This window comes from Kogia breviceps, chromosome 18 (assembly GCF_026419965.1).
Source record: "Kogia breviceps isolate mKogBre1 chromosome 18, mKogBre1 haplotype 1, whole genome shotgun sequence".
In the NCBI taxonomy this organism is placed as follows: domain Eukaryota; kingdom Metazoa; phylum Chordata; class Mammalia; order Artiodactyla; family Physeteridae; genus Kogia; species Kogia breviceps.
This window is the reverse complement of record NC_081327.1, coordinates 18,772,501-18,797,500: the sequence shown is the minus strand read 5'-3', so window position 1 is coordinate 18,797,500 and position 25,000 is coordinate 18,772,501. Positions and strand designations below refer to the sequence as shown.

General features: G+C 48.2%; 1 protein-coding gene across 15 annotated transcripts in view; it reads left to right on the top strand.

Annotated features, from left to right (window-relative positions):
- The window catches only part of ZNF536 (zinc finger protein 536), a 424,627-nt gene that overhangs the window by 245,888 nt on the left and 153,739 nt on the right, over positions 1 to 25,000 (top strand). For 12 of the 15 annotated variants that reach the window (XM_067018691.1, XM_067018693.1, XM_067018686.1 and 9 more), the window contains 2 exons: positions 18,369 to 18,521; positions 24,418 to 24,471. In XM_067018691.1, coding sequence (XP_066874792.1) covers positions 18,369 to 18,521; positions 24,418 to 24,471 — 207 coding nt within the window. The remainder of the gene's footprint in view (positions 1 to 18,368; positions 18,522 to 24,417; positions 24,472 to 25,000) is intronic. The other 3 variants (XM_067018697.1, XM_067018696.1, XM_067018698.1) reach the window with 1 other exon arrangement.

The following is a 25,000-nucleotide window of genomic DNA, read 5'->3' as shown; positions in this document are numbered from 1 at the left end:
GGGCCTCACTTCCCTTAGTGCTGCGGACGTGGCCCACGTAGTACACTTGGGTGCCTGCTGTCTTTCTGACATGTTTTCGGGAATGATCTCAGATGGCAGGACAAATGCTCTGTGTTGGAGCAAGAAAAGTGACCCAATTGAAGAGTGAGCAGTAGACGGGCAGGGTGGGATCTCCACCTCCTGGGGGCATAACTCCCCTTGACAGGGTCCACTGCTGCTGTGTTCCAGCTCTTCCTGCCGCTTTTTCTGGGGAGCTGGTTTTTGTCCTGCATCAAGACCAGAGAGCACCACCTCTCCTCGGCGCGCCCCCCGCAGGCCTCCAAGCTGGGCTCCCATGCTCCATTCATGAAGCTCCCTCCTGATCTCCCACCACAGCAGCCCTTGACGTCCCTTCCTCTCCATTTGTACACGCAGTGTCACGAACTCTCACTGTGAACATCAGCCCCCGGGTGGCTCACAGAGGCTCAGGGGTCAGGAGACCTTGACTGCAGTCTGCTTTGCCCCGAGTAGCTGAGCGAGGCTACCTGAGGTATTCAACCTCTGTGAGCCTCGGTTTTCTCCTTTGTGCACTGGGAATAAGCATAGTATGTCCCACCTGATAAATGTTAGCTGCTATCCTGATAGTAATCACAGTCTTTAGCGTTCATTTTACCAGTAGCTGGTTCGTATTTCATCATCATTATTCTTATTTTCTATACATTTATTTTGTCCACCCACGTGCATGTTAAGCTTCTTCACGGCAAAACTCCCAGACTTTGATCTTCCTCAGTGGAAGTGTCTGTTGCTGTTGACACAAACTAGCATGTCAACAAGTGCCCTGTGCTTGACTGCAGGAGCGGGAGGGACACCTCTGGGGCTCCAGTGATAAACAGAGTGCCTTCCTTGGGCTCAGCCCCATAGCCACCAATCCATGGTGGATGATGTGGGCGTGGATGCCGAAGTGCTTCCTGCCCTTCTGCTGCTTAAAGAAAGTCCCAGAAGTAAAAGAAGAACATTCAGAAAGGGACCCAGTGGAGAATCCTGCACAAGCCAGAGGAGCAAGGGTGGAGAGGAAAAGCAGGTTCCATCGATGTGTGTGCTGTGATCTAATTTCTTGCAGACAAATGAGGACTAAGGAGAGAACCGGGCCCCTCGCCGCATGAAGCAGATGTCCTGGCTTCCTCCTCTGCCATCCGCCCCTGTGCTTCCAGGCAGCCGCCCCATGGGCTGCCCGGGCTGCTGTATGGACCGCTGCCCCATCTCCCCACTCCGTGCCCAGCACAGAGCAGGCAGCATTCATATTGGTGGGCTGGATGAATTAAATCACATCCAAGCAAATACTGGGGCCACAAACCAAGCAAGAAATGAGGCCAGAAAGTCCAAGGTGTTTTCAGTCACTTGGTCAGATCTGCCTTTCTCCTTGAAGAAGCCCTAGAAAGAAAGCCCTGGAGGAGATAATAACGGTGTCTTTCACAATGGAAAGGTCAACCGACCTGTGTTTATTGAGTGACTCAGTGGGCCAGCCCTTTGCTCGGCTTTGTAGGAGACTTCGAGACAGGCAAACCCACAGGGTACTCTTGGTAAGCAGGCTGGAATCAAAACGCATAAGGAAAATGAGAGAGCAGCCCGGAGCAGCATGTCATTGTGCAGAAACGTCCAGGAAAGGTTCAGAGGATGGGGCTTTGCTGAGGAGGCCCCGGCAGGGGGGCTGGGTGGGAACACCCTGAAGAGGCAGAAAGGAGAAGGCTGGGTGCTGCAGACGTGGAGGTCAGAGTGTCTCTGGGAACCCTCCAGACCAGCTCAGCAGTGGGGCGGGGTGGGTGCGTGGGTGCGTGTCCGTGTCCCTTTGCTCAGACCAGCAGTGAGTCCTGGATGGGGTCTTTCAATCACGTGTGTCTCTGGGCCGCTCCTCTCTGATCACTGCCCTTCCTGCCAAGGCCTCTTTGAAATTTGACTAAGGTTGTGAGTGCATGTTTCAGCATTTCTGGATGCAATTTGGTATCATAGCAAAGAATCAAAGGATATTTTCTATCACTTAAAGTACGTTTCTCTCCCTCTTCCTCTGAACACCTGACCCCACAATCATCGCTGGCTTTGAAATAATAGACCCATCATAATTATGAGAATTAGTCTGGAGGCTTCTGCCTTACTTGCTCAACGGAGGTTATTGAGGCTGTCTTCAGAGGTGGAAAAGGTGTCCGGGACCATCTCGACAGAGATGGCAAATTCAGAGAGAGCTATGCCTGCCGGGTGAGGGCAGCCAGGTGGCGAGGCTGAGGGAGGGGCCTGGAGAGGAGGAAGCCCCCTCTGCCCGACCCAACAGCCACTGCTTCTTGGGACCCTGGATCCAGCGTTGTGAAAGCACAGTTTCTCAGGAGAAGCTGAAAAGCAAGATGATGTGTGAAATGCCCCGAATTTGTAAATGTTAAAAACAAATTTAGCAATGAAAACCGTGTGCAATGAACGTTTGAGATCTCCGTTCGATGGCTACCCCGACATGTTATAGAAGTGGAAACAGAGGCCCAGGCCTGGAAAAGGACATGGGCTAGGTCATTAAGGTAATGGACACTTGTGTCCCCTCTGCCTCCTTGTTCCAAGTCCCGAGGCATAGTGTCCACAAACATCAGGCTAGGAGCTTTCCAACAGTATGCTGCCCGCACTACCTGCTCCTTTCCAGAGGCTTCTGCTTGCCCTTGGCCAGGGATGGCTGGCAGCCTCTCTGTGGCCTTGAACCTGTGTTGCAAAGCCTGCTTTAGTCGATGCTCTGAACTGGCTTTGTGACTGTGCCTTCCAGGTGGTGAGGCAGTGGTAACGTGGCAGCCCTGGCAGCGTGCAGGGAGGGCCGGGGCTCTTATGGGGGGTGGCTTCAATGTTCTTATAGGGTATTAAAGGAATAGAGTGAGAGTTAATGCAGAACTCTTTCTTTGGCTTAATTTATTATAATATATGTGGCTAAAATGTAGATCACATTGCTGTTTTGGATCTCCGTTTTGATTCCCAAAATTGCAATCATGATAGGTGGATTATAACCGTGCTTTAACATACAGATGAGGAAATGTATTCCTGTGCAATTTCCCCCTAAGGAGAAGTCAGAGGATAAGGGGCAGGAGTTTTGAATAACCTTGCAACATTTAGTTGTCTCTCTCGGTTATGGGATAGAAATTAGCATTATAAGACTATATGTGTTGTGAATGCAGCACGGCTTTGAGTATTAGTGTGGAAGAGCTTCCAAAGGGAACGGAAAAAGCGATTTTCCTTATTAGAAAAAGTCACCACGATCTAATCTAGCAAAGTGGTGTCACCTTGTTAAACTGTTGTAGTTATTTAAAAATATGAAGTGCCAGGCACCTTGCTAGAGGCTGGGGATGCCAAGGAAAACCAGACGGACCAGCGATTTGCTGGGGTAGTGAGAACCAGCGGTAAACGTTGGGTGGTGCCCAGCTAGAGGTGAGCTGGGGAGGGGGCAGAGGTGGAGGGGTGGGGGGCAGTGAGAACGGCCGGAGGCTCGGGGCTTGCAGGCTGAGGGCAAGGAGCACGCAGTAAGCCTCACACAGATGCAAAGGCAGAGTAGTCCTCATTCTGGCGCTGCACGCAGAGCAGCCGTGTGGCGGGATGCCCCCCCAAGAACGTATGTCTGGGCAGACTTTTCCTCAGGGCCAGATATTCAGCAGAAGAACCAAGCAGAACAACATCCTGATGTGCTGCTCAGGGGCCTGGGTTATGCTCTGTCCACCAGCAGCCGTCTTCGGCCAGCACCCACTCGGCCTCTCCCTCACACCCCAAGGTTCCGTTTTTCCAGATCATGCGCACCTGCTGCCCCCACCCCAGAATGTGGGCTGGGGCTCTTGAGAGCTGTCAGTTCTGCAGAACAACACTCAGACTCCCCTTACCTCCCAGGAGAGCTGGCTGCAGCCTCTCCCCTCACAGCGCAAGCCCTGGACTCGGTGTTACCGGGGAAAGTCAGCGGAGGAGAGTGAAGGTCTTTAAAGAAGAAGGTGGCCTCCTTTGGTTACACTACATGGAATCACCGCCCAGCCTCCCCAGCACCATTCGTTCATTCATTCATGTATCCATCAGTCAGTCAGTCAGTCACCAGTGTTTACTGAGCACCTACTCTGTGCCAGGATGTTTTAGGGACATAAGATTGAGAAAAATAGACCCCATCCATCCCAGCTTTTACAGAGTAGACAAGCTAGTGGGAGAGATAGAAATTAAGCAGGTGTCACACACACATATGGTAAATACAACCTCTGATACGTGTCATGAAGGTTACCTTCTGGGGTAATCGGGGCTGACCTGACATAGTCTGGAAGTCCGAGAATGTCTCTCAAGGAAACAGCATTGGAGCTGAACCCTCAAGAACGGTGGGATACACCACGCAAGATGGAGGTGGTGTTTGGGGTTCGTGTTTCAGGAAGAGGGACCAGAATGTATTGAGATTCCGATGTCCATGAGGGACAAAATTCCAACCTCTCTCTTTCTGGAGGGACAGAAGGGCTTCCTTGGAACTCTCAGATGTTGGGGGGATGCCCTGGACAGATGCAGAGCAGGCGGGGGTGGGAGCGCATGGCCCCCTGAAGCATTGTCGAGGAAAGCTCCCAGCTCACACGTCACATCACAGTTCCAAGTCACTGCCCAGTGCCTGAAGGATGGCTCTAAAATTCTTTCTCGGTATTGGGGTCAGGGCATTTTCTGGTCAGAGGGCCTCTGGGGTGCAGAACCGAGGGGCCCGGTGACTGTATGTCGGGGCAGATGAGGTGCCCTGCAGAGATGTTTAGAGGCAGCCAGCCTGTCGCCCTTTAACGCCAGCCACCTCGTGGACGGAGCACAGCATTGAGAGGCCTGAGCTGCCCCAAATGGTGAGTCCTCCTCTCTCTCCCTGTCATCCTGGTCTAACACCGTCCCCCAGGTCTTCCTCCTCCACCCCTAGTTACTCACCTCAAAGGGATGTTTGGAGTAAGTGTGTCTCGTCTAGGAGGTGCCTTGGGGGCAGGTGCCAAATACACTGTAACTTCGGGGTTAGAACACGTGGATGTGAGTGGAGCCTTGTTCGTGGGTTTCCCACCACAGAGGCTGGAGTCACTTTGCACACTGGAATTGATCTTCCCAGCGTGGCAATGTGACTCCCACTTGGAGTGTACTGGGGGAGGGGGCTGACCTTAGGCAGGACTCCTATGATGATGCCATTATATGAGTCATCACCTCTGGTTTATCCTGGTCACCTGTGTGGTGAGTATTACGGACCTGGGTAGGTCAGGAGAACTGTCAGTTGGAAATCTATCAGATGCCCTTTCCTCATATTATCTCATTTGGTTTTCACAAGGGATTGCAAAGTAGCACCGTTATGTCCACTTTACTGACAGTGTTTGGAGTCTGGGCGAGGTTAGGAGAAGCATTTACAAAGACATAGCTCAGAAGTGGCAGGTCCAGGTTGGAACCCAGAGCCGGCCATCTCGAAGCCAGTGACTTTCCCACTCTGCTGTGATACCGATGCAGGATTTCAGGTATATTCAGGCCTTGCAAACACCCTATCTCAGGAGACAGATTCCTCTGTACTATTATCCAATTATTATCCAGTTATTCAAATAACGGCGCTAAAGTTCCTGTAGCTTTAACGGTTTGCTCAGGATCGCAGAGTTTAAATTTTAACTCAGATCTTGGCATCAAACACATCTTGGTGTTTGGAGGTGAGCCCTTCTGGTCAGCAGCCTTTGTGCACGGCTGGGGGCCGTGGGGACAATTTGCTCTGCCCTCACCACCCGCCCCTCCGCAAACAGGGCAGTTTATTCGTGCTCCCTCCTTCCCTGGGGGCTCCTTGGAGAACACACTCATTTTGCTTGTCCCTGGTCAAGATTCTTCTGGACTAGTCTATGGGATTTCTAGCGCCTGGAAAGTTACCTTTTAGATACTCTTATCTGCGATCAAAGGAAGAATGAGCAGACTTGACCTTCCTGTTAGAAGCTGCTACCCAGGAGGCTAGTCCCCAGGGGTCACTTCATTCATTCACGCATCATTCATTCATGCACATGTGGGTTGAGTGATTTGCGGGATGTGGAGGAGGAGGACTCGCAGGCTGGTCCTCTGCCAGTCGCTGGCTGGAAGGAGAAGAACAAAATCCAGACTCTTCACCTGGCCAGAGAAGCTAGTTGAGGGCCCTCTCAGGATGTGGACATGACCGGGAGCTTTCTGAGGTTTATAACACAGCCTCATTTGTAGTTGAGAAAGGCCATTCCTGTGGTTATCGGAAAGCACAATTTGTTTTTCTCTTTTTGACTTACTTCACGCTGTATGACAGTCTCTAGGTCCATCCACCTCAAATTTGTCACTACAAATAAGTCAATTTCGTTTCTTTTTATGGGACTTGAGGACACAGGGAGGGGGAAGGGTAAGCTGGGATGAAGTGAGAGAGTGGCACGGACATATATACACTACCAAATGTAAAATAGATAGCTAGTGGGAAGCTGCCGCATAGCACAGGGAGATCAGCTCTGTGCTTTGTGACCACCTAGAGGGGTGGGATAGGGAGGGTGGGAGGGAGACGCAAGAGGGAGGAGATATGGGGATATATGTATATGTCTGGCTGGTTCACTTTGTTATACAGCAGAAACTAACACACTATTGTAAAGCAATTATACTCCAATAAAGGTGTTTAAAAAAGAAAGAAAGAAAAAAGAAAGCAAAGTTGCCATCAAGCCAATCTCTACAGGGGTTGGGGGCGGGGGGGAAACAGCCAGAATCTTTGCTGAACATGTCAAAGTCGTATTGGCTAAAGTCCACTGCCCTACCAGCAGCCTGGGGCGGCATCAGCCTTGCCAGGACACAGACACGGGACCGCTGGATGGGGAGGGCCATTCCCCAGCGCATCGGCTCTAGCTTTGTTTTGCCAACAGGTACCAAGACAATGGTCAGTGGGGTAACCTCGGCTGTCTCCTTGGCTCCTTCCTCTGCTTTGTGGCCTGAGCCAAGTCCGAAGGTTTTGTCCTTTGGAGATCTACCAACAGGCAAAAGAGCTCCAGAAACATCTTTGTGCTGTGATGAGCAGAGCTGGGTAGAATTTTTTTTTTTTTTTTTTTTTTTTTTACTAATTTTTATATGTCAACTACAGTATTTATTACTACAAGGTATTGAAAGTTTCAGCATTTACTTTAAAAAATTTAAATCTTGACCCATTGATAGTATTCATCTGATAAAGGTTCTCAAATTAAAAGGGCTAGATAAGTCAGTGCGGCTCAAAAATGGCAGTAACTTCAGAGCTGGCAATTGACACTTGTTTTCTGCCACTGTTTACTCTTCAATAAAAAATGCATATTTACCATAGCAACCTCCAGATCACGTGGTGCCCTGTCTTACCCACTACCCTCTAAAACAGAATAGCTTCTTAAAGAAACACACACATCCTAATATGCATGCTTTCAGATGCAAAAATGTGTTCTTTATAAGGAAGCCCTCTTTCCTGGGATTTAATGCTAATAAACACGTCATCTTTATAGAAATCATTTTGGTCCCATGTCTTAAATTTTAGGGTGTTCACTCTGGAAATCAAAATAGAATTACTCTGGGAAGGGCTTTTGATTATCTTGAGAGTTTGCTGATTATTTTATTTTAATACAGTTCTAAAATATATATATATATATATATATATATATATATATATATATATATTTGTGGTTATACATGCATATATATATATAATTTTTTTTGAACTGCAGCCATTAGTATTGTTTGAGAGGGGGTTTGGTGTAGATTCTAATGACCTGCCTCTTCATCTGTGATTAAAGATTGTCATCTACACAAAACTCAATTGCAGCCTGAACTGTTTTTCACTGTTAACTTGGGAGAATTGCCTGGGTTTTCAGAGCTTTGGAGAAACTGCTCCAACCCGGACTTTTCAGCAAGGGAGCATGCCTTCTCATTCTAGACCTTGTGCAGGTGTCAGGCCCCACCGCTTGGGGCTTGTGGAGTGGGGAGAGCACTAAAGCCACAAGTCTCTGCCCTCCCCCCCAAGCCATCCTTGCTTGCAGGGGGTCCCTTTGGCAATATTCATGTTAAAAGCTACTATTAATTGGAGCATATCCTGCACCAGGCACCCACAGTGCTAAATGAATCCTTACGACTATCCCGTTTTGCAGATAAGGAAACTGAATGAACCTCACAGAGGTTATGTAAGTTGCCCAGGATTACACTAAGAATTGTTGGAACTTGGTTTTAACCTGAAGCCTTTGATTGCAAATCTGTTCCACTTCATCTGTGATTGGAATCTTTCTGTCAGACATAAGCTGGAAGGACAAATGGGAATGGGATAAGGGGCGGTGAGCGATGCCTCCCTTCTCAGAGTGTTCTTGGGAGATGTCGCATGGCCTCAGTATCAGGAGAGTTTCTTGGTCCACTCTCCCCATTCTGGTTTGCAGCTGTGCCTGACGGCCACATACTCCTATGCTGCAGGTGTCCGTGGATGCCACAGCCCTGGGACGGCAGTGTGGCTGTGTGTGTGATGAGAGCTGTGGTCAGTGCCCCCCTGGGGCACCCCAGCAGCCTGGGGGTGGGGTGCATCTGAACCACGCCTGGTGGATTTTTAAAATTCCTTTCAGCCACATACAGACCAATCTGAAAAACAAGAACATATTGTGACTCTGTTATGCTTAGTGGCTTTGGGGGAAAATCCGATTGTGAAGTGAGGCAGGGCTCTCCATGGCGGAGTGGCATTGTGACCTGAACTCGGACAAGGAGAATTGCCCAGACCCCACGGCCCGGCCAGCCAATCTGACTGCAGTGTGTCCACGAGCCATTTCATAATTATCCATCATGAATGCCTCCATGCTGCCTTAATAGATTATTTAAAATGGTGCCTGCGCCTCCCATGCAACCTCTAGTCAGCCCCGAACTGTACATACATACAAGCCGGGAGAGGTAATTGCTTATCATGTATCTTTTTGTTCCAGACACTTTTATAAAAGAGTATGTATTATGTATGGTGTGACCTTCAAATGTCAGGAATGTGTTGTGCAATAAACTGTCAATATTTGTGGTTATAAGGTACTAGATGACTTTTACAATAATTGGAACGGCTATATTAAAAGCTTGGATCACTCAGCTGGTTAAAGAGAAAGACACAGGCCGGTGTTCATCAGGGACTTGCCTTCTGCCAACGATTAAATGAAAGATATTGCAAGGTGCTTAAGATGTCTTCTTTGTTTAAAAAAGAATATGGCAAAACATGTCTCCAGGGGGAAGCGTTATCTCCAAATCATCCCTTCTTTTTTCAGTTGCACCGTTCCCAAAAGAAAAGTCAGCCACACAAGTTATGGCGACCGACTAAGTGCATTTTAAAAAAGATTGGTCCAGCTTGTTCTCAGTGTCATTTAAGTAAGAATTCCTGAAACATACCCGACAGTCAAAGAGATCTCCTCCAATCTTCCCCCCAGCCCCCTCCCCACCCATAAATGAGGGGGCTGTAAATTACCTTAAGAGGATCTTAAAAGCTATAGTTCTTTTAAGAAAATAAATTATGCAGAAATCTTTTGGGAATTTATGCTTTACTGAAAGTAGAGGCTTCTGTAGTCTATAGTGGGGGGTTTTTTTGTTGTTTTTTTAAAGAAAGGAACATGTAATTTAAATTACGAAGAAGGGAAAGCCAAACAAATATTTTGCAATAATTACAGTAGTAACTGGGGCATGGGTTACTTTTAAAGTATCTGTCTTGTTATACTTCTCTATTGATTAGTGTTTCTTTATGCATATGGGAGGCTATTTCTTCCAGTGCAATGACATGGCAGATGAAATAGTGGAAGGTTTCCTCAACAACACGCCCCCATCTTCTCAAAAGCTCACTTGTGACCTTGCTGATTAGAGTACCTGTGTGGTTCCTTCCACCTGGATGGAGAGAGACCCGGGAGACACCCCGAGGCCACCTCCTTCACGAAGCCTCCCCAGGCACCCCTGACCTCCTTCCCCCCTGCTGTTATCGCACTCCAGCCCCTGATGGTCTGTGCCTAGCACTTCGGGGCATTTCTGGTGTTTTGCTGGTACCCAGGGCCAGTTCCTCCCAGGCTACTCAAAACGGCTTCCCTCTTGTCGTAAGGAGCAGATCTTAGCCTCTGAATTTCAGTTTGCTTGCCTCCTCTGATTCTTTTATTTATTTTGAAAAAAGTATGTACAGTTTTTTAAAGTATGTATGGTAGGGAGCACCTGCTATGAGCTGAGTGCCTACCACACGCTGGCCGTATAACAGGAAACAGTAGTTAATAGTCCCTGTTTGCGTGGAGCTTGTGTCTGCGGCGGGGGAGACAGGTGGTAAGCAGACAAATATGTAGGTCAGTTAGCATTTGCAGTAGGTGACAGACAGGTTGCTTGAAGGACCAACCAGAGAAAGAGCGCCCCTGGAACCTGGAGTCGGGGAGAATTCCTTCAGACAGTATGGTCAGAGACACCTCTCCCAGAAAGGGCCTGTGGACTAAAGCCTGAGTGAGAGTCTTCCGTGTGAATTCTGGGGGAAGAGAATTCCAGGTAGATGAGGCATCAGGAACAAGGCCCTAAGTTGGGTACCAGCCGGGAAGGCTTGAGGAAGACAGAAAGATGGAGGGCTGGAGTAGAATCAGGAGTTGGAATGAGGTCAGAGCAACAGTGGGGGCCACTTAGGTGGAGGTTGGAGACCATAGGTGCTGGGGGTTATTCTAAAGAGCAATGGAGCCAGCGGCCTTCCCTCCCGTGCACATAACCAGACTTTTCCCAGGAGATGGCAGCCCCCTGGGCCGTCCCTCTCCAGACTCATCCTCCTGCCTGGTTCTCGTCACCCAGGCCAGTTCATAGGTGACGCTGCTCTGCCCTGGTTCACCTGAACAGTTTCTGGGATGGATCCCTGCCCACCAGGCCGGAGGGAAGAGAGGGGTGTGCAGAACCCAAAGAGACCCATCACACCAGATGTCTTCTTGCCAAAGGTTGATTCTGTGAGTCCCAAATCCTGCCTGCCGCATCCATGGTCACAGTTCCCAGGCTGTGGACTAAAAGTGCCCACCCACAGCTGGCCCTGAGGGCCTTGGGAGAGCTGGCAACCCGAGGATTACAGGGGATGTTGTCAAGGGCAGCATCACACAATGCCAAAGGGAAGAGACCCCATGGGTGGGCCAGTCACCAGCGGATGGGGGCGGGGATGGTGGTTCGGAAGACTCCCCTGACCCTTAAGAAAGGGCTCTGGGTTTGGTAAAACCAGAAACACGTTTGGTCCACAGTGCTTGATTTTGAAGCCCTTGTGTATTTTAAGGGAAATTTAATCCATATGTTTCTGATTCATTTTCACTTAACTCATCAAAATGTTGCTTTAGAGAAGCTATTTGAGATCCTAGTATCTTATATTTTTTTCTCCAAATTTTAGCCTTTTAGTGACCTATTTCCCCAATTCCAGAAATCCTATCTTGCTAACAGCAAATGGAGCTCTACACAGTTTGGAGTTTGGGTCAGAGGTGAGGAAGGCGATGATGGAGGACATTCATCTCTGCTCCCTGAGATCTGTCATGAGCTCGGGCCTTGCCAGGGAGCCCAGCCTGGTCCCCGGTCCTAAGAACCCACAGGGAAGCTGGCTGTTGCCTTCTCACAAGTGGTCATCCTTTTCTAAAATAGCTCTCTATTTAAACAAATACTTTTGCCAATCCATATTAATGCTTAACTGTTTAACATGACTATATATGGCCATCATAAACCAGAGAACTTTAATGAAACAACAGAGACACCAAATTAATACTGACCCAAGGCATGACTGATATATTCCAAGAGTTAAGTACAAATGTTTACAGTAATATTATAATTTTTATGCATACCATTAATTTAAAATCATTTTTAAAAATAAAGGGAACTCTTCATCAGGAACCTCTACCACAGTAATCCTTGTTTTGAGTCTGTTTATTTTAAAGTTTTTAAAATAAGGGAACGTGTTAAGCTTTTAAGAGGAACTATACATTCCTCTGGATTTTTCCTCCAAGGTATTATTTTTCCTCCCCTGAAAAGATCTTAAAACACTGGTATATGTGGGCACAGATATTAATAAAGACGTGATTTTTTTGGTGTCATGCTCCCACTTCAGACTCCACAAATTGTTTTTTCCTTCATTAATGAAGTGAGATCTGTGCTTTTGAGATGCTCTTTGCACAAGACAGACTTTTAGAATGAACTGCATGACTCATCTGGGAAAATGTGTTTACTGTTATAGTAGGAGTTCCATAGAAATTAAAATACCATGGCATTTTATGTCATAAAGTAGTAAATGCTCAGGTATACAGACAGCTCCCTTACCCATCTGAGGTTGCTGGGATAATTCTCCATTCCCGGCATGGGCTTATCATCATCAGAAGCATCATGATTACAATTTTCTTTTAATAAAAATCTTTCCAAAATGTCCTTTTGGGCATGTGAAGGGTAAAGCTGCTTGGCAGGGTGAGGTGAGCCGTGAGAGTATGTGCACAGTTTAGAAAGAAACCTCTCTTTGCTTTTTCTCTTTGGTCTTACTCTGCCCCTTTTGGTCTCTCTGGACCTTGTTCTCTGTCTCATTCTGTGAATTAATAAGACTACCTAGAGGATTGGGTATAAACCCAGAAGACCTCACCAGTAGAAGGTTCACACTTCTTAGTTCCTCAGTCCTCCCACTGTGACAGCTCCCCAAATCTCCATGACTTGACAGAACCAAGATTTTTTTTCTCATTCATGCACGGTCTGGTTCGGGTCAGCCCCCCTCCATCTGGTGACGCCGCCATTGAGGCATCCTCTGTTTTGCGATCCTGACCCCTCGACCTTTGCGTTGCAAGGGTAGGGTGGCCGGGGAGGAGAGGGAGACAGTCGGGGGCACACTGTCTCTCCTCTGCATCGCTTCCAGCCATTGGCTGGACTAGTCAGTGGTCCCAACTTAGCGCAAAGGCAGTTGGGAAAAGTAGGATCTCGCGGAATACATAGGAGCACGTACTATCCCTTTCATGGTCATTTCCTCCCATATCTCTAAGAGCCATCCCTGTTGCTTATTTGGCTTAGGCTGGGCTAGGGTGGGTGAAGGAAAGGCCACAAAGTGGGTGAAGACAGCCTGCAGTGGGCTTGGGGCTCTTCCAGCATCGCAGGATTACAAGGAGCCGAGGGGAAGGGCCAGTAAGTCCAGTCGGGGTGGGGTAAAAGGATTTGCCTGAGGACAGCTGGGCCCCGGGGACCCAGAAGCAAAAGATTCTGCCTCCTGACTCCTGAGGCAGCCTTCTTTGCAAACAAGACTATTTTAAATATGTACCGAGGAAGCTCAGTGTTTAAAGATAACCTGGGGAAAAATCTACCCTTAAAATACAAAATTATTTCATAAACCAAGTATTTAAATTCCAAACCAATATGTGAGTAAGGTTAAGTATACAATGAGGCACCCATAAATTCAAATCATATTTGTGTACAAGATAGCCGGTCTCAGGGATGGATTCAGACAGCTGCTGATGGTATTGTCTGTGTGTCTAGGCTTTAACTTTTGAGAAGTTATTTGTCTTTCGTTCTAAGCATCTGATTCTTTGTCTATCCAGGACTGCCAGTTTGTGGCGGTTGATGATGAGGATTCCGATATGATGACCCATGACCACTTTTAATCCCCCGGCCCCTCCTTCAGCCCACAGCTATGGAACCTCCCTCCTACCCTCCCTCTGTGAATTCTCAGGGAAGGCGATGAACCTTAATGTCACCTTGGCCTAGGCCAACCTTGCTATACACGCAGAGGCTTAGAAGCAGCAAATGGAAATGTAGGAGGCATGGTTTCTGACCTTGAGACGACAAAATTAGGAAGGTCAGTTGTCTGATCTCCCCTACCCCCAAATAATATATCTTTTTTAAATTGAAGTATAGTTGAAGTACAATATTATATAAGTTATATATATTATATATAAGGTGTACAGTATAGTGATTCACAATTTTTAAAGGTTATGCTCCATTTATAGCGATTATAAAATATTAGCTATATTCCCCGTGTTGTACAATATGTCCTTGTAGCTTATTTTATACCTAATAGTTTATGCCTCTTAGTTCCCTACCCCTATATTGCATCTTCCTCTTCCCCTCCCCACTGGTAACCACTGATTTGTTCTTTATATCTGTGAGCCTGTTTCTTTTTCTTTTATATTCAGTAGTTTGGTGTATTGTTTAGATTCCGCATGTAAGTGATAACATAAAGTGTTTGTCTTTCTCTGTCTGACTTATTTCACTTAGCATAATACCCTCCAGGTCCATCCATGTTGTTGCAAATGGCAAAATTTCATGCTTTTTATGGCTGAGTAGTATTCCATTATATATATATGTGTGCGTGTGTGTCACGTCTTCTTTATCCATTCACCTGTTGATGGACACTTAGGTTGCTTCCATGTCCTGGCTATTGTAAACAATGCTGCTATGAACATTGGGGTGCATGTATCTTTTCCAATTAGTGTTTTTGTTTCTTTTCGATATATACCCAGGAATGCAATTGCTGGGTCATACAGTAGTTCTATTTTTAGTTTTTTGAGAAACCTCCTAAATTCTTTTTTTTTTTTTTTGCGGTACACGGGCCTCTCACTGTTGTGTCCTCTCCCGTTGCGGAGCACCAGCTCCGGACCCGCAGGCTCAGCGGCCATGGCTCACAGGCCCAACCGCTCCACGGCATGTGGGATCTTCCCGGACCGGGGCACGAACCTGCATCCCCTGCATCGGCAGGTGGACACTCAACCACTGCGCCACCAGGGAAGCTCCCTCCTAAATTCTTGAAACAAAATTTGAAATGATTGGATCCATGTCCTCTTTTTTATCTAACCACTCTCAGCTTGTAGGAACAGGAGAAAGCTTGCAGAGTTTTTGATACCTACTATAATTCACCTGTTCTAGGCTGAAACTTGGGAAGGGTTGCATGTATAGTCTGTGCTCCTCTGGAATATTACTTGCTGCCACCATAGATAAGACATCCATTCCTGAAGAATATATCCCATATTATTTAGTGGGGTCAAGAAAAGAAACAAGGGTCCCAGGAGTTATTTCTCAGCCCTTTCCTCATCCTATGAGAGCCAGAGCACACCCAGGCTGAGGCTGTGTTGCCCGTAGCCGGATGCCCCAACTCTCAGGGACACCCCACCTCTAGGAGCTGGCAGCGCTCCTTTCACAGAGAAACAGGAGGAGTAGCCAGTGTGTCTGAGGCCGACCTCTGTTCACACGCCCACCTTCAGCGTACTCAACACATTTAGAGAAAGTGTCTGATCCGAGGGAAGAGATACTGCAGATTTTAGGAAAAGGAAATTTTTTTTTAAAAGCTCATACCAATCCAAAAACGGCCTGACAAAGGATCACAGGTGTCATTTTTATAATGCTTCTTCCTTTCTGTCGTGTGTTTCCTGGAAGGGCTGGGGAAGGGCTGTTTGGTCCATAAGCGGGACCCGTGGTTCTTCCCTGGCCAGCTGTGTGTGGCCACAGGCAGAGCCTCGGGACTCCCTCTGAGGAACCTTGCAGAAGGACAGCTGCTAGTGCTTTTACACTCTGGGCGGGTAGAGAAGGAAGTGGAGGGCAGCCTCGTCTTCCCGTCTGAGCGAGTCCCTTTGAGTTCTCAGCGGGGCTGGGCTCGGTTTAGCGCACCTTGTTCCTCGATACCCGTCCAGGTGTAGGCAGGGACCCACACACAGGCCCTGTAAGTGTGCGGCTCAGCGGGCCTTCCTCTGCCGTCACTGACTGACTGTACTTGGCTTTCAGCCTCTCCGGACACTTCCTGGGACCACCCACAATTTCCCTTCATCGTTGCTCAAGTTTGTTTTTCTAGTTGGATTAGTCTAAGAGTAAACGCCATGGGCCTTCTGGCCCTCCAAAAAAACAAAACAAAACAAAACAAAAACAAAAAAAAACATTCTGTGTAAAGTGAAAATTAGACTCTTAAATCTGCAAAGAAAGCTGTTTATCTTACAAATTCATTCTTTTTATTGGGCCACACATACCCAAGATAGAAAGATAAAAGGAAAACAGATACAGGCCATTGCTTAGAGTGACATATAGTGAGACGCAGCTCATCCTCACCTTCCGTAGAGCCAGCGGGAGCGCAGGGCAGCAGCCTTATCTGTCTATTTATCTATATCGTGCCCTGGGCCAGGGCTCCCCAAAAGCTGCAGTGGAAATATGTTCCCCACACTCTCTGTTCTCTTCTGCTGGACAGCCCTGCCTTGGACTGCTCCGCAGGCGCTCCAATGGAGGAGGATCTGGGGAAGGTGCTCAGCTGCAGACCGCGGGACCCGAGGCCGGGCAGGGATGCAACATCAAAAGCCCACACCTGCCTACTCCTGTCCTGAAGGCAACATTTAGTTCTGCCCATCATTCAAATGGACAGCTCACGGCCTCCTAACTTAAATAGGGCGTCTTCACCCTGTTGCAGGGAGCACTTGGGCGGAATTTTAATCAGGCTCGTTGTTATTTTAGGCTGACCTCATGATCCCACAAAAGGAATGAGTAATGCTGGGAGGGCAAATGCAACAGGTTTGGGGCTGGTGTGGCTTGGGGGTGGTGGAGGGAGATGGGTAAGAGATGGCCTCTCAGCTGTTTATAACTAGGATGCAGTTGACTTGCAACTGGCATCTGGCATCTGGTCATTGTTCTCCTGGGCTCTCGGCAAACTGGCCTTTGAAGACAGAGGTGGTGGCAGCCCTGGTGGACTTGACCTGCGGGCAGGGACTTCCTGCTAGGACTGCATGTGGGACGTTTGTTTGCTGTGACCGGGCAACACTCTCTTGTGCCTGTTTTCCCTTAGCAGCGGCCCAATAGCCATCTTTGGTAGCCTCTCCACAGTCATGTGGACAACCGCAATGCTAGGTCGAGTGAGTTCTAGATGTGGATGAACTGAGTCCCCCTCCCTGTGTAAAATTATGAGGAAAAAAAAAAACCAAACCAGGCAGTTAGACCTTTTGAACAGCTCTTCCAAGGATGGTTAGAAGAGTTGTGGAGAATAGGATTAAAAGTGAGCCTTCAAGGAAAATTTCCAGGGTGAGGATGCCATCGTGCACAGTCCAAATTCAGAGAGGATGCTCGAAGCCAAAGCGTTTCCACGGTTGCGCCGAGCAAACATCCAAATAAGAATTAAGTGCGACTGCCTTCATCTTGTTCATGGCCTAGAAGTCTGTCCCTTTTGGCTGTGAGCAGAGAACACCAGGAACGGATGTTGAAGAATAAAAGCAATTTGCATTTTCCATTGCTTGGAAGGTACAAATCTTGGGGGTTTTTTGCTCTCTGCAGAGCACACAGGTCTACTTATTATCCCAGAATGTCCCCTTGTTCTCATGGTGAATCTACCAGGAGGCCTAGAGGGTGGGCTGGAAGCTGCGGCCAGGACCCTGCCAGCCTCAGGAGCTTGGGTTATGTGCCAGGCGGCAGCCTCCAGCCCTGCGGGGAGGCCAGAGGAGAAGGCTTGCCTGCCTCCCCTTCTCAAGATGCAGAGTCCCAGCTCCTGCCCTGCTCCCCTGATGTCGCCTCTTTGACAATGTGATGTCAGGCCTCGGGTGTTGTAAAAACATATCCTCCAACCACTAGATATTTTCACAGTTTTATTTACTATTATGTCCCATCATTTCTGTGTAGAAGGCAGCCGTATGTAAATTTTATTCCATTTTCTAATGGTTTGGGTTACATAACAAATAACAGCAGGAAGGAAAATTTGTATTGATACTTTACAGAGGAAGTTCTCAGGTCACTGCACAAAGATTTAACTGCAGTGCTCTAAGTTTATGGGAGTTTTGCAGCTGAGTTTCTGCACATGACTTTGAATATGTCACTATATGTTTATCATGGGCTAATTGTGGAACTGCATTTCCATACTTTTTCTTCTCCCTTTCATGAGATTACACCAGCCAGCGATGGAGGCAAGACTCTACAAGGAAGAAATGATCAGTTTGGGATAATTTTCTTTCCTGTCCCAAAATAGCTGTACGTCTGCATGTCTTGGGGACTCAGCCGAGACACATTTTTTTTCATTTGTTGCCTGATATAATGCAAATGTGATTTTGAACCTATAGCAAACTCTCCAGCTAGTCCATATTACAAATTAATCAGACTCAACAACCACCAACATTTTTAAACTTTTGAAAAAAAATGTTTAATAGGAGCTAAGCAAAAGAAGAAATCAAACCAGCTGCTGACACAGCTGTTTCTTTTCTTGTTTAATTCAGTTCAATATAAAGGTACCATATGCTGCTTAAAATGATGATAAGAAAGATGAAATAATTTAAGAGAATAACAAGAAAATACGTGAATTGTCAGCATTCTGTCAGATTTAAAGAATGAAATAGACAGGTGTAGTATTGACATGTTTAGCCTTGTGTGGTGTTGGCAGTTTTGGTGCGAACAACTACTGACACGTGCTGAAGTGATGTGAGAATGTTTCTCCTCCATTGCAGACATTGGCGAGGAGGCTGGGAGATCTGCCGGCGTCCAGCAGCCCGCACTGCTTCGCGACAGGAGCCTGGGCTCGGCCATGAAGGACTGCCCGTACTGTGGGAAAACCTTCCGGACATCCCATCACCTAAAGGTCCACCTGAGGATACACACAGGTGAGCGATCCGGATGCACAGCTTGGAGGAGGAGGCCCAGGGCTGCCGTGCTCCTATCCTAGGTCTCCCCTCTGTGGGCCTATCTGTGCACCATTGTGTGGGTCTGAACTGACCCTAAGGACCCAGTTCTTTACTCTATACTCACCCTCCTGAATGACACACGGGCATGTGGACATGGACCTCCCATGGTCCGGGCCTGGGATGATGATGCTTTGTCCGAGGCCCGGCGACATTTTGCTGATGGCATCCCTTTGCTGCACTGAAGTAGCACCTCCCACAGCCTCACATGGATCAGGGGTCTTTCAGGTGCAGATGATGAGAACCCAGCTCAAACTCTAAATATACAAGGACATGTAGGAGGTCTTTGAAGGCAGGCTGGCTTCTGGCCCAGCTGGGGTTACGTGCCCACACCTGGGACTGGATAGATGGAGAGGAGGTTGGGTGGCTCTCCACTGGGTCTCCCCAAAAGAAAAATCAAGATGCTCTTAACCAAGCCACCAGACCACTGTGGTCATTTCCCCTGTTACGGCGTTGTCCGGGCCCCTCGAGGTGAGGGCTTCTCTTGGTCTCTCTGTCTTGTCTCTCGGTCATGGTTCTTGTGAGCTTTTCTGATAGCTGTTTGTACATTGCCAGTACAAAAAAAAAATCTCTCTGACATATGGACACCTCCATTTTCTTTGATTTTTCTCCTGACACTTTATCTATTGGAGTGTGAGCTGCTTCAGAGGATAGACAAATATGCCATCTATTTTCAAAAATAATCGTGGTCTATTTCCCAAGGAATCAATAGAGCTTAGGGTTGTGAAGGATATTTAGTGTGTACGGGCCTCATGGGCAGCATGCAGTTAAAGACAAGGAGCCCTCACCTGGGCCTGCAAGTCTCCCTGACACCCAGAGGAGCCCTGAGGACAGGTGTGGGATGGACTGCTGTCTTTATTCTCAGCCTGGGTGCAATTGGGCATCACCACTGTCCCTCCCTGTCCTGGAGAACTTCTCTCGTGGGGTCACCCCAGGGCAAAGAGGGGTCTCCTAAAGTTACGCGCCAAGCTCGCTCACTCTCCAGGGTCCATGGGACCCGACCCGTCTTGCCCATCTTCACCCTTATCACCACCTGCGACCCCACTGCCTTCTTCCTGTTCCTCCAGTGCTGAGTGCTTGCTTCTGCCACAGGACCTTTGCACCTACTGCCCCCTCCACATGCAATGTTCTTCCTCCAGGTGGTCACTGGGGGCTTAGCTTCATGTGATCTCCTTAGAGAGACTGCGTGACTACCCTGCCTGAAATATCCCTCATGCCCCTGCTTTATTTTCTCCATAGACTTAACACCTTCTGAAATTATCTTGTTCAGTTCAGTTGTTCATTTCCTTCTGTGTTGTCTGTCTTCCACCAAGTAGAATGTGAAGGTGTAATATTATCCATCTATTTAATTGCTATAGAACCCCGGGGCCTACAAAAGCACCTTGTAGTAAACTGAACTTACAGGGGGCATGGTACATTTATTTGAGAGGTTGAATGACAGAACAAATAAGTGAGTGACCCTCCTCCTGCAATGCCTGCCCTGTGACATGTAGCACAGGGGGGACAAGTGCAGTGGGGAACGGGGACCCTTCCCTAGGGAACCTGTGGTCCTTTGGGAAAGGCACCCTGCACACATGAGCTGGTCAGAAACCACAGCGTGGCAGCCAGGCTGCAGGTGCTAGATCCCTGGTTATGGATGGAAGAGGCTTCTGCAGGAGCTTCATGAGGAGTCTCTGAGTTCCTGCCTCAGGGCCTTTGCACTTCTCTGTAAGATAGGTCACCGGCTTGCGCCCTCACCTTCACGGTTTGGCACCAATGACCCCTTCTCAGTAAGGTCTTTCCAGTGATGGGGCCCAAGGCGAGGCAGCTCAGCTTTCTCAGATTCATGGTGATGTCCACTTTCCTCCCCAGGTTGGAGCCGGGTCCCCTAGTGTTGTGATGGTTGGGAGGGACCCACAGACCGTCAGGACATGGGAGACAGTCCACCAGGGCACCCACGGTCTCACTGCCTACAGGAGTGTGGAGACCTGGCCAGGCGGGTGCTGTGGTACTGCCCTTTCATGTGATGTGGATACAAGCTCCTGGGCCAGGTGCGTGATGGCTCACAACAGGTGAGGCCGGCCCTTCGGGGGAGTGTGGGTCTGGAAGGAAAGGGACAGTGCCTCCCAACCAGGAGTTCTGCCGACCCTGGGGGCCCCCACCCCCATCAGCTTGCCTGTGGTTCGAGTGGAAATGCCACAGAATATTCTTGGTAAATTAGGACTGAAGCTGGCAGAAAGAAGTCTTGCTGAACCTGAGTAGAAACAAATGAATACTGTTTTTAGAAGTTTTTTTTTTTTTTTTTTTTTTTTTTTTTTTTTGCGGTACGCGGGCCCCTCATTGTCGTGGCCTCTCCCGTTGCAGAGCACAGGCTCCGGACGCGCAGGCTCAGCGGCCATGGCCCACGGGCCCAGCCGCTCCGCGGCACGCGGGATCCTCCCGGACCGGGGCCCGAACCTGCGTCCCCTGCATCGGCAGGCGGACTCCCAACCACTGCGCCACCAGGGAGGCCCTGTTTTTAGAAGTTTTAAAGCTTGAGAAAGATTATGTTTTTCCAAACTTCTGCTTCTTTTGCGTCACAAACTTCTGAAGTTTGTGATCAATAGCCTTTGGAGACACAGAGAGAAGCAAGACAGGGCCATGGACAGAGGCATTCCATAAACTTCGCAGAATAAGGGTGAAAATGAAAGAAGCCATGGAAACATCACACCACCAGCCCTCCTCGGAAACAGAATTTGCAGTGTTTAAAAGGCAGAATGGTAACCAGATAAAGATCAATTTCCTTTTATCAAAGAACAAAGAAGTTGGAAAATGCTTACACTTGTGCTTCTGAACAGAACAGAAAGTGTTACACGTTATAAATCACCAAAGTAAAACATCCATTATGACAATATAAAAGTGTAGATTACACGTGTAATTAAAAATCAAAATCAAGTGGTTTGTTAATGAATGAGTTAATAGGGGCCCCAGTTGTGGAGATGTCCTGTACTGCCTTCCCCTTTCTCTTTGCGGTTTTGTATTCCCAAGTGACATGGCCAGAGGACAGCAGTCTCCAAAATAGAAGAGTTGTTTTCCAAGATGCCATCTTTTGAAGTTTTTCTATAATGGACCCATACGAGCACATTAAAAATCCAATGTGTAATAAATATATTTTAATTGGTCAGGATATGAGGTGGAACATTCTCTGTGTCTTTCTATCCTACTCCATCTCTATGGGAAGTTTTGATCGTATAGCATCAACTCTGATAAAAACACTTCCCCCTTTTTTTTTTTTTGCAGTATGCGGGCCTCTCACCGCTGTGGCCTCTCCTGTTGCAGAGCACAGGTTCTGGACGCGCAGGCTCAGCGGCCATGGCGCACGGGCCCAGCCGCTCCACAGCATATGGGATCCTCCCAGACCGGTGCACGAACCCACGTCCCCTGTATCAGCAGGCAGACGTCCAACCACTGCACCACTAGGGAAGCCCAGCGCTTTCCTTTTGTAACTCCACTACATTAACTCAATTACTGCCCTTCTTCTCCCAACACCTGTTTATTAGAGAGGTTCTGAGCAGGTGCACCAGTCAGGTTGTTTTGAACACCTGTGGGCTGGGCAGAGCCTGCAGGGAGCAAGAAAGTTTCTGTTATCCCCCAAGCTCCAGCCAGATCCATGCGTGATGGAGGGAAGGCACCCAGAGTACCCTCACATCCTAGGGGCTGCCCCTCTCTGGCTCCTGCAGGGCAGATGTCAATTGCTCTCCACCCAGAGAAGGCTGAACTTCTCTCCTATTTGAAAGTTGGGCTGATTAGGACCCAATCACTGGACGTGTGTGATTTGTCTTCTAGAGTACACTGCTCGTGATTGGAATTCAGAGCCACTCAGTAAGGAGACTTTGTCAGTTAGGGGTATCCAGGGAAACAGTGTGTGTGTGTGCGTGTGTATACACATCTATGTACATATACATATATACATATCTATATACATACATATCTATATACATATATACACATCTATTACAAATATATACACATCTATATACATATATACATATCTATCTATATACATATGTAGACACATCAATATACATATAAACATCTATAAATATACATATATATCTATACATATATATACACATCTGTGTACATATACATATATACACATCAATATATATATACATATAGAGAGAGAGACAGAGAGAAAGAGAGAGGTCTTTATTGTAAGCAATTGGCTCACTTGATTATGGAGGCTGAGAAGTCCCATGATCTGCAGCTGGTCAGCTGGAGGCCCCAGAGAGTGGATGGTATAAGTTCCAGTCTGAGTCCAAAGGCCTGGGAAGCAGGAAGGCTGATGGTATAAGTCCCAGTCTGAGATGGAGTCCCAGCTCAAAGAGAGAGTTCCCTTACTCAGATTTGTTCTAGTCAAGCCTTCCACGGATTGGATGAGGCCCACCCACACTGGGGAGGGCAATCTGCTTTCTCAGTCTACCATTCAAATGTTACTCTCATCCAGAAACACCCTCACAGACACATCCAGAATAGTGTTTGACCAAATATCTGGGCAACCCTTCGCCCTGTCATGCTGATGCATAAAATTAACCATCTCAGAGATGCATCAGCAAACACTTAGTCCTACCATGCAACAGGAGGCAGGGATGCCCCCAGGTTGCCCCTGACCGAGGCTAGCCAGTCATTTCTTTACTGGCTGCCAGCAAATGTACTCCATCCATTCCCTCAGTACCCCCTCCTCCAGGTACTACCTTGGGGATACTCTGAAGGGTCCAGCGTGTCTGTTTTGTGCAGGAGGTAGGCAGGTGCTGATCAGTTGCTGAAAGGCTGGAGGGGTGTGCATTCCCCACAAGCCCCAGGAAGGTGTAACACCCCATGTGATGGCCCATCTGTGTGTCAGGTTTCCCAGGGGGTGCCTGTTGTCTCAGGAATGACCATTCTAGAGAAATATAATAAGCAACCTCACTCATGAAAACTTGGAGGCACTAAAGTTCAGAGACTAATTAAAAATAAATCTCATTAGTTTTTTTCCCCCTCTCAAACTATGCTAGTGGTTTATTAATCTGGTTTTGATTTGCTGCATGTGTTGGTCTGGCCCTGATTTGGGCACCTCTTTATGGACTAGATTTGTACAAGGAAGCCAGCAGTGGTTCTCCGGGGGTCTCAGGGTGGGCTGAGGGGCATGCCCAGCACTGCCCACCCTTCTGGGTGCTGCCTCAGTTTTACCGCAGCTGGGCGCTGGCCAGATGGGATGCACGGGGTGCCCTCCTCGGCTCTCACCTGCATTCTTGGCACCAGACCCGAGGCTCCTCTGTCCTGATGGAGCCAAAGGGGACTGTGGAGGTGAGAAGACTTTGCTCCTGCAGCCCCTCCAAAGGATTGTGTGCCCTCCCTGTGGGGAAGGCACAGCCTGGGAGTTTTCTTGCCTCATGACTGAAGCTGTCTACACAGCATGACAGCAACTGGCTGCCCACGGAAAAATTCAGCCAACAAGGATAGTATACCAACATCGATGACAGTAACTGTAGTCACCACTTTCTGTGCACTCACGTGTGCAAACACTGCTTGCTGCTTGTGGATTATTATCATTCGTCCCTGAATCCTCACAGCACTTTGGAGACCAGGTTCCAACTCCCCCCTTATCCCACCCCGTTCCCTTTGCAAGGGGAGGGCACTGAGCCTCAGAGATGTGAAGCTACCCACCCAGAGTTGCCCAGCATTGATTACAGGTCATAATCCAGATTGCCTAATTTAGAATTCCATTCTATTAACCACTGCACTGTATTGCTATTTTTACTTTTCTGGGTGAATTTTTGGCTTGTTTTAGGGAATTAATGCAACATTTCTTTGACAGTGTGTGTCCACACCATAACCAGCTGGAGGAAAGGAAGTGACTTGTATCCACAAGGTGTGTTGACGCAGCCTCCCAGCGATTTAAAAGGGAAGTACTGTGCACCCTGGCTCCTCCTTGCTCCCTAACTCAGACTGGCCTGAGGCCTCCTTGACCCGCTTGCCTCCATTTCCCACCGGCCCAATGAGCTTAGGGAGGCGGTGGGGCAAGGAAACAGCCACTGTGGCTGGTGGAGGCTCCCTGACCCCTGGCGTGGAAAGTGGGGTGGAATTAGACGCTGGCATAGTGGAGATGATAAACTCCTGAGGCCTTTTTGGAAACTGCCTTTCAACCAAGCAGCGACTGGTCTGCGGATGGGCGTGGAAATGAAAGTTCAGCCGGCCTAACCCGGGTTCCTTAAGCCTGATGCACACACAGCTTACCTTTGATGCTTCTGCATCTCCTCCTCTGGTGAGGTAACCAGGCTGTTTCAACGTTTATAAAAGCACATTGGGGCTTCCCTGGTGGCGCAGTGGTTGAGAGTCCGCCTGCCGATGCAGGGGACGCAGGTTCGTGCCCTGGTCCGGGAGGATCCCACGTGCCGTGG